Source organism: Gastrolobium bilobum, unplaced genomic scaffold, assembly GCF_033153095.1.
Source record: "Gastrolobium bilobum isolate Gb01-03AN ecotype WA unplaced genomic scaffold, APGP_CSIRO_Gbil_v1 utg54612, whole genome shotgun sequence".
NCBI classification, from domain to species: domain Eukaryota; kingdom Viridiplantae; phylum Streptophyta; class Magnoliopsida; order Fabales; family Fabaceae; genus Gastrolobium; species Gastrolobium bilobum.
The window spans coordinates 65,965-76,075 of NW_026899184.1; the positions used below are offsets into that span (position 1 = coordinate 65,965).

Below are 10,111 nucleotides of genomic sequence, written 5' to 3' on the forward strand. Positions count from 1 at the left end.
ATTATATAAATGTGAAATGATCTGTATATGATTTTGTGTTTGTTATATCATTATTCTTTTGCAAAAAGACTTCTGTAATTGGAATTTTTAGAAAGACGCACTGCTTCATATTTATTCAAATGAATTGGAGCATTAATATTTGTTTTCCCAATAAATAAATAAAAAAAAGCACCATTAACGAGATTCATAGAAAGCAACGAGGGGGCGTTTGGTTCAGGAAATTTTTTTGGAATAGTAGGAAAATGATATAGATAGAGAAATGATTGGAAAGATAGATAAAGTGAGATAGGTAGAAAAATGTAAAAAAAAGTTGTTTGGTGAGAAAAAACTTTACTGGGAAAATTAAGTAACTTTATGAAATTAACAGTGCATTAAAAGCCAGATAAACGGTTTTCCGAAAAATCTCACCTTCAAATTGGGTTTCTAAACAGTACGGATATCTATGTTTCTCATAAATCCAGACAAATTGGATAGATGGGTTTTTGGTGAAAAACGTTGAAACAAACATGGTGTTCTAAAAGCCATACTTGAGAAAGATAGATATCCACTAAAAAGCTCCCAACCAAACACCACCTGAGAGTGAACGACAAAAATAAAACCAATTCCTTACTACTTGCTTCTTACTACTATCATATATATTAATTAAATTTAAGTAAAAATACTTATAATTAATTGGAGAAAGTTGTTTCTTGCTCTTATTTCACAACAAAACTATCATGTATATTATATTATGACTTCGTTGTAAATTTCAGTTTGATTTGCTTTGTATTAAAAAATAAAAAACTTTCCATTTAAAAGACCTTAAAACATTTTAGTTATTAATAAATGGGATATTTGCTTACTTAAAAAAAAGGATAATTATATTTACAATTTTTTTTTTATAAACTATACTATTAACTAAGCATAGTATACTGTGTGTTGAAATATACTATGAAGTTCACCAATGTCCTGTGATTTGCTCCAGAATCACCTATGTCCCTGTGGTTCTTTTTTCTATCACATATGCCCTTGTGGTTTTTTATTTTTTACACAGCACATGGGCATATGAGATAAAAAAAAAAACCACAGAGGCATAGGTGATTCTGAAGCAAACCACAGTGACATTGATGAACTTTTCCCAATATACTATCCTTAATAGATATAAACAGTGTTTAAAAACCCTGACTGGCCATCGACCCCGCCGAAGTCAGGGGTCACGGAGTCACGGGTTCAACCGGAGGGTCACGAGGTCACTACGCTGACCCGATTTTATATATTAAAAAATATAAATAAATATATCCTACATGAAAATATTAAAAAACAAACCACCAATCATCAAAAATTCAAAATATGTCATTACAAAAAAAATACTCAAAATATACTTAACATAATTCATCAACTACAACCACAAGTCAATATTACATAACCTAATTAAAGTATCAAGATATCAAAGTACAAAACTCATATTCTTATGGGTCACTGTGCTGACCCGGTTCTACCTCTTTGTTTGAGTAGGTCTTGACAAAAGAAAATTTAAAGTAAGTAAGAATGAGTTTGTGTTTTCCATTGACGACCGTACGAATTTCATTTGAATGGGTAAAATTCTTACCTTTTTTTAGAAGATTCACGGCAGCGAGGTGAAGATAGAAGATGTCTAGGTCGCTGGAAGAGAAGAGAATGATTAGATTTAGGTTTGCAAGCATTTTTATTTTATTTTTTAATGAAACGATGTTGTTTCATGGAATTTAAAAAAAAAAAAAAATGCAGTGTCCCCTCCTGACTCGGGAGTCACCGGAACCCAGCCAGATTTTGGGAGTCGGAGGGGTGATATGCATATAGGGTCCAACTTGTGACCCCAACCCTCACAGGGGAGGGGTCAGGGTTGACTCGGGTCAACTGGGGGTGGAGTGAGGTTTTAAAACACTGCATATAAACAAAGGATTTTATAAGAGTTATGTTGTGGGAATAGTGAATGTGTAATGTTACAGAGATTCGTTTTGCGTGTCATAATTTTTTTTTTTTTTTTTCAAAAAGTGTGGGCTTCACAAAATGGTATATGGATAATAAATTTTTTTGTGTCATATTAAATGATAAATGCAAACACCGTAAACAAAATTTATAAATTCAAAGAACAACAATTGTACAGAGAGAAAATGAAGATAATTTTTGGTATTTCACCCAGGTCAGGTTAAGAATTAAGGTAACTCTGGGAGTCGTAGGTTCCAATACTAGAAAGAAAAGAAAAGAAGGAGATTATAGTGTGTTTTGTTACTTTACCACACCTAGGTTTGTGCTGTGGCTTCTAACATTGCTTTGTCTCCATTTTTCAAGAGCCGTTGTTGGCTTTGGCTGCGCGGACTCCATACGCAGCAGAATCTTCACTGTTCACCAATGGAGTCTTCTGACAACAACAAGAAAGAGCAAGTGCCACCCACACCCGAAGACCCCGAGAAGAAAAAGAAGAAGGAAGAAAAGGTTTTTCTATCATCTTCATCTTCTTCTTCTTTATCCTGATTGTTTTGCAAATCGGGATTTGCATTAATGAGATTTAAGAAGAAAAAAATTATGCTTTTTGAATACCCTTTTCTTAAATTCGAGTACTCATGGGAATGGAAGGAATTTATTTGTCTTATAGAATGGCTACTGCCAAGTTTTCTTAAAAAAAATAAAATTATTTGAAGGCATTTTGAATGGAATTATAATATGCAATGGTTTCTAATTTATATTTTCTCATGTGACAATGTTATGGCTTTGTCCTAGGCAAGAGAGAAACAATTGAAGAAAGAGAAGTTTCTTCAGAAGCAAGCTCAGGTGAAATTGCAACAATTGATTTTGCTAATTTTTTATTTTTCCTGTGTGATTTTTATCAATTTGATCTTGTAAACAATGTTCATATTTTTTTCCCTTTCTTTCATTTGGTGTTAGCAGCAACAAGCACAACAATCATCCAATGCTTCTAAAAAGAGTGAAAAGAAAACTGTGAAGCGCGGTGCAGAGGATGAGAATCCTGAAGATTATATTGATCCCGAGACTACATTGGGTGATAAGAAACGTATGTCTAGTCAAATGGCAAAACAGTACAGTCCAACTGCCGTGGAAAAATCGTGGGTGTTAAATCCATCTTTATGCTCATTAGACTTTAATTGTGTTAAGTGCTCATCTTTTACGTTTGCTAAACTTTAGGTGGTATGAATGGTGGGAGAAATCAAGGTTGTTTGTGGCAGATGCTAGCAGCTCCAAACCACCTTTTGTTATTGTGAGTTTCTTGTTGAACATATATATGTTGTTTTCTGATGCCATGTGAAACTGTTTTGGCTCCAATTTTTCTACCTGAGAGTAAAAATCAATTATGTGTATACAATTAGACGATTTGGTGTAATTAGAGATTTGCGTGTGCGTTATGGAGTGCGAAGTAACCATTTGCTGAATAGTGGGAGTGATCCTTCCCAATTTCGGAGATCCTTCTAATGAAAAATTAAAATCTATTGGTCCATTTCTTGAAGTGCTTTATCTTGTAGATTAAGAAGTTTCTCAAAATTCAATTGTATTACGTTAGGTGTTGAATGTTATCTCATTAAATTGCACCAATAGATTCCCAAATTGTGTATTATTGATCAGTGCTTGTCTTTTTTGGATTTGAATGAAATATAGTGTCTTGTTCTTGCTTAAAATCTTGAAAAGATTTAGGCTATATGCTTTTTTGCACTTCTTCTGAGGAATGTGCAAAGTGGCTGTACAAATTCAAATGTAATAAAAATTTATGTTTTTTTGCTCCCTTTTTATGTCTATTGAGAATTTGATTGTGCTGTATTTAGGTTTTGCCTCCACCAAATGTGACTGGTGCTCTCCATATAGGTCATGCTCTAACAGCTGCAATAGAGGTATCTTATATATCCCATTTTCCCTGCTCAGTTTAGCTGTTCAAAATGGCTATTCTCAATGAGGTTTATTGCTTGCAGGACACAATGATTCGTTGGAGAAGAATGTCTGGATACAATACTTTGTGGGTGCCTGGGATGGATCATGCCGGGATCGCAACACAGGTTCTATTTCTAAATTGAAGATTTCATGTAGTCCTTAACTCTTGTAATTTATCATTTATTGTGGATGTCATTGTTGGGTGGTGGAGGAAAGGCTACTTATTTGGCTAAGGCTTTCAAGTTTCCCTTGTTTGGATAAACTATGATTGTAGGAACTTTTTTGTTTTAAAAGGAAAAGTTATTTTCAATTTAGATACAATGTTTAAGAAGTACTTGTACTAAAAACCACTTGTTCAGTTGTGCTTAGTTGCCTATGCACATTTAATTTAGTGCTGTCAATGTGTGAACGTAAAGTAGTTTTTGCTCACTGTGTGGTGGGATTTCTTTTAAAATGTTAGCTTCTGAGACAGAATGACTCCCCCCCCCCCCCTCTTTTGTCATACATCTTTTTGTCACAAATTCGTTACTAGAAACAAATTGGATAGTTCTTTCGCTGCACAGTTAAGGGCAGAAAAGGCAGCATATAGGTAGAAGTTTTAATTTTTCCTACAATTTGTGTCATACTGTCATTGACTTCAAATTGTAGTGTAAGCCCTATCTCAAATTTGATTTATGGTGCTCATGTACTATGGGTTACTCTTTAATGATATATATCTTAATTTTCTTGTTTCAGCATGTCTTTTATGTGTGAGGTGACGTTAAATTATGTAAATTATGATTTTTATGCCACAGGTAGTTGTGGAGAAAAAGATAATGCGTGAAAGACAACTAACCAGGCATGATCTGGGCCGTGAGAAATTTATCTCTGAGGTATGTTTTGTAAAACAAATTTATCTCTCAAGGTTCTTAATAGCCTGATATCTTCTATTTTTTGTCCTGACTCTTATGACCAACTTTGAAGAATATTGGCAAAAATAGGTATGGGAGTGGAAAAACAAGTATGGTGGCACGATATTACAACAATTACGCCGATTAGGAGCCTCTTTGGATTGGTCTCGTGAGGTAAATATGTATTTTTATTTTTATTTTTATTTTTATTTGGAGGTGTAGGATAAATGAAGAATCCGTTAAGGAAGAAAAAACATGAACTCGTAAGAACAATCCCTGTTCCTTTGCATGTCCAACCTGAAACACTCTTATAAAACCCATTAGCAGAAGCCCATTATGAAGCTAAGAAACTGAAAAAAAAGCCTATCCAATAGGAATCAGATAGCTATTTGTCATGCCATTGCACTGTCATAGTGTGATAATTGGCTTCCTTATTTATCTCTGTCTCACTTTCTATTTCCAGTGCTTCACAATGGACGACAGAAGATCTAAGGCTGTGACAGAGGGTTTTGTGAGGCTTTACAAGCAAGGCCTTGTCTATAGGTGGGGTGGGCTTTGGCAATATGCATTGTCTTTATGTAATGCTTTTATTCATAACTTCTGAATTGTAGGATCTTCGTTGATGCTGATTTCAATTTTTAATTTTTACTCAAACACTAATTAATAGAGATCCTTGATTATATCTGGACAAGCTTTAGTTAATGCGTTATTGGAAACACTATAGGATGCTTATTTGTTATCAACCATGGGTAATAATATATTATATATACACAAATCAAATTTAGGTGTAAGACTTTTTCTTAGACCTGGTTACCATACGATGTTCCTCAATTACACACACACATATGTCAAAGGCTGTAAGGCAAAATCTTTTAGATAAACTTCCTGCCACATGTGGATCTAAAGTCAGAGCGAATCACGTGGACTACAGCCATATTTTGGGAACATGATAAGATTTAACCTTCAGCATAGACCAAAATATATAGTGGACTTGCAAACTTTTTTCTGTTGAATCACAATTGTAATTATGATGTTGCGCATTTTTGGGCAAAAGATGTGTTATATCCTTTGATGAATTGTTGGAATCTAAATACTAAGATACATTTATGTGCAAATGTGCTACATGGTAAATTATATGATATATATTTATGTGAATTAAGTTAAATTCAAATGTCTTGCTGATGTGATTCTGTTTACTAAGCTTTGAGTGCTCCTCTAGTTATCAACTTCTTTTGACATGATTTATACGTAATTTTGTTATTGTATATGCCCATTTATATGATTCAACTTGCTCTTTTTTGGCGATATTACTTTTTTTTTGGGTCATTGTTGCAGGGACCTTCGTTTAGTAAATTGGGATTGTGTGTTACGGACGGCAATATCTGATATTGAGGTATGCAATGCGTTTACTTAGCTGTATCTTCTGAAGTATTGCATATGTAATGTAATTGCTTGCTGCATGCAGGTGGATTACATTGATGTAAAAGAAAGGACTCCACTAAAGGTTCCAGGATATGACAAACCAGTGGAATTTGGAGTTTTAACAAAATTTGCATACCCTTTGGAAGGGAACCTAGGTGAAATTGTTGTTGCCACGACTAGAATAGAAACTATGCTTGGTGACACTGCTATTGCTATACATCCTGATGATATCAGATACAGCCAATTTCATGGAAAATATGCTATTCATCCATTTAATGGCAGAAGACTTCCTATAATTTGTGATGCCATCCTTGTGGATCCGGAGTTTGGGACAGGTGCTGTTAAGGTATGCTCTATATGTATGACTAAAGTTCTGTTGAACTTCTTTTTCTAGTGATATTGTAATGTTTTGGTACTTTCTTTATTCCTTTCAGATTACACCTGCCCATGATCCAAATGATTTTGAGGTGGGAAAACGTCACAACCTTGAATTCATTAATGTTTTCACTGATGATGGGAAAATAAATTCTAATGGTGGCTCTGAATTTTTGGGCATGCCACGATTTAAAGCTCGAGTAGCAGTAACTGAAGCATTACAGAAGAAGGTATTGTTGTTAATAGAATTCTTTGTTTCACATGAAATCTTTGGTGCTTAGGTAACAAATATGTTAGTTTCACATGTATTTGTGTGTAATCTGACTTATGATTGCTTGTCTTGGTGACAAGGGGGAGTTATAATTTATATTATTATTGTTTTTAATATGTCGCATATGATGTTCTTCTTTTGGCACCCCATTTATCTATTATTAAGTAAATTGTGTAATTCTGTAAGTGGTAGTTGCCATGATATGAAAAAAACAATTTTTGGTATTTCCTGTTTCATTTGTTTTCTTCTTTTACATAGGGCCTTTAGCCATGATATTTGGTATTTCCTGTTTCATTTGTTTTCTTCTTTTATATAGAGTCTTTATAGAGGTTCTGAAAACAATGAGATGCGCCTTGGTGTATGTTCTAGAAGCAATGATGTTGTGGAGCCCATGATAAAGCCCCAATGGTATGTCAGTTGCAATGACTTGGCGAAGCAAGCTCTTCATGCTGCGACGGATGAGGAAAACAAAAAGCTAGAGATTATTCCAAAACAATATTTGGCTGATTGGAAGAGGTGCGTATATCTTGGTTTGCTTTTTGCAATTTCTTATAATGAGCATTTACAAAACTTATCCTTCTGAACATTCCTCTGAAATGTGGTCTAGGATCCAAACCACAATACAATGAGTTCCACCCCATAGAGATAGTTTAGCATCTCCAGAATCTTTACAATAATAGTATCACCTATGAAGCACCGACACTTCAAAAATCCTGACGTGTCGTGTCCGACACTTCTAGACACTCTCCGACACTCCAACACGTGTTGTAAAAACTCAAAAAATGGTTCAAAGATTGTGTTGCGTTGCATTTTTAGTTCCAATTATTAGATTCGTTGGATTACGATTACTATTTTATTGAGTTTAATATAAATATTTGGGATATTTTATGTTTCTTTGCAAAATTGATTGGTATTATAAGTTTAACTTCATTTTTTTGTTAAACTATTGAATATTAAATATAATATACACTACATAAATTAAAATTATTATTTAATATCAAAACGTGTCCTAACGTGTCGAAATCTAACATTTTTAAAATTAACGTGTCGGAGTGTCGTATCGTGTCGTGGCACGTGTCGCGTGTCGGTATCGGTGCTACATAGAGTATCACTATCTGTATAATTATTAGTGAGAAATGTTTTGAGGTTGAATTTGGCTATACTTAGTAGAGTTCAAGACTGTAACTGGGGCTGGCAAAGTATCAAGAGATATAATCAATTGAATTCATTGTCACTGCTTTCCTTCTATTAGAATATTTAGACCATATCTCATAATATCATTATAATATCTCAAAATATTTTAGGGTGTCTTAGATGATCTCTTAGGAGTGGTTTCCATATTTCATGAACTGTTTCTTTATTTAATTAGGATTAGCATTCTAATATTAGTATAAATTGGGATTAGTGAATTGTATATTTTAACTCATCATTACAATTTACACACCATTAGAGCCTTTTAAGAAAGTATATAACGGGAGGAGAAAAGCCCATGTGGGGAATAAAGAGTTGATGGCAAAGGAAAACCAAGGTGAGCAGTTAGTCACAAGAAAGGACACATGGCATGCTACGAATGGAGAGGAAAATTTCCAAGAGAGTGGTGAGGCTGATTCGGAAAGGAATAGTGAGATATAAGGCAGTTAGGAGTGGGGAGTGAGCGTAGAGCATTTTGTAACAGAAAGGGGAAAAGGAGGGTTGCTGGGAGGTAGCAATTCCTAGTGGGTGTGGGTAGTATTGTAGTAGCTGTCTTCATTCCTTTGTATTTGCAATTGGGTAGTTGAATGTTAATTTTCTTCTTCACTGTTCTGAAATACTCTGTAACCAGACATTAATAGTGAATCGTTTTCCTTCTTCTTAGACTTGTGCTTCGTTTACATTCTGTTTATTAAATTTCTGGTACCAACATCCTATAGTTTCAATACCCTCCAATTTTTACACTCAACCAAGTATTGGGCAAACACAGAAGGCAAATTGTGGAAGGGTGATATTGTAATGGATTCAGAGGGAGGTTTATTTTATATTAAGTTACATTTATGATATGTTGTGGCTGGCAACTTGCCGTGCTCTTATGTTTTTGTGCCTTCATTGCTTTTATAATTGTATAATGTAACCATGTCTTAACCAAGGTGTAAAGTTTTGCAGATGGCTAGAAAACATACGTGATTGGTGCATTTCACGGCAGCTATGGTGGGGTCACCAAATACCTGCATGGTATGTCACTGTAGAGGATGACATACTGCAGGAATTTGGTGCTTACAACGATCATTGGGTGGTGGCAAGAAATGAAAAGGAGGCCCAAGATGAGGCTAGCCAAAGGTATAATGGAAAGAAGTTTCGTTTAGGCCAGGATCCTGATGTTCTTGATACGTGGTTTTCTTCTGGTCTGTTCCCATTATCTGTGCTGGGATGGCCTGATGACACAGAAGACCTGAAGGCATTCTATCCAACTTCTGTTTTGGAAACTGGCCATGATATCCTCTTTTTTTGGGTTGCTCGTATGGTGATGTTAGGAATGAAGTTGGGTGGCGATGTGCCTTTTAGAAAGGTGAGGTTACTATCTCTTGCTGATAGTTTGGGAAGGGCTTTATCCTTGTATAGGCATAATGAATTTTTTGTGATACTGGTGATTTTTTTTTTCTGGCTAAAATAAGAAATTCAGTAAGACAAAGAATGTTACAAAGTGATCTGAGGATAAGAGAGATACTCAGTAAAAAAAGGAAAAACAGCCCTGAGAAAACAAAAAAAAAACATCAATGAAGGCATGAAGCAAAGCTAAATCTAACCAATCCCTTGTGCATGCCTAGAAATTTTGATCAATGACCTTCTCAATGATGTACTTACAACCCCGTGCAGATTTATTTGCATCCCATGATTCGTGATGCACATGGGCGCAAGATGTCCAAGTCTTTGGGGAATGTTATTGATCCCATTGAAGTAATAAATGGGATATCTCTGGAAGGCCTACATAAGAGGTTAGAGGCCGGTAACCTGGACCCCAAAGAACTAGCTACTGCCATAGAGGGTCAGAAAAAGGACTTTCCAAATGGTATTGATGAATGTGGTGCTGATGCTCTCCGTTTTGCACTGGTCTCGTACACAGCTCAGGTGTCAACCTTGTACCAACATTTATATGACTGATTTTTTCACCAATTTAGTTAACTTCTGTGATTTAATTGTGCTGTTTTCGTTCATTTCAGTCTGACAAAATTAACCTAGATATTCAAAGGGTGGTTGGGTATCGCCAATGGTGTAATAAATT

The 10,111-nt window shown here is 35.0% G+C and overlaps 1 protein-coding gene across 1 annotated transcript; it reads left to right on the forward strand.

Annotated features, from left to right (window-relative positions):
• Positions 1-2,280: 2,280 nt before the first annotated feature.
• On the forward strand, positions 2,281-10,103 carry LOC133288018 (valine--tRNA ligase, mitochondrial 1-like; the record flags this gene model as incomplete). Its single annotated transcript, XM_061485711.1, has 16 exons — positions 2,281-2,454; positions 2,740-2,790; positions 2,908-3,083; positions 3,163-3,235; positions 3,795-3,860; positions 3,939-4,022; positions 4,692-4,769; positions 4,878-4,961; positions 5,251-5,330; positions 6,123-6,180; positions 6,253-6,555; positions 6,644-6,814; positions 7,172-7,371; positions 8,995-9,397; positions 9,706-9,957; positions 10,050-10,103. Coding segments are annotated over exons 1-16 (2,217 nt in total), but the record flags the coding sequence as incomplete, so codon positions are not given.
• Positions 10,104-10,111: the final 8 nt, after the last annotated feature.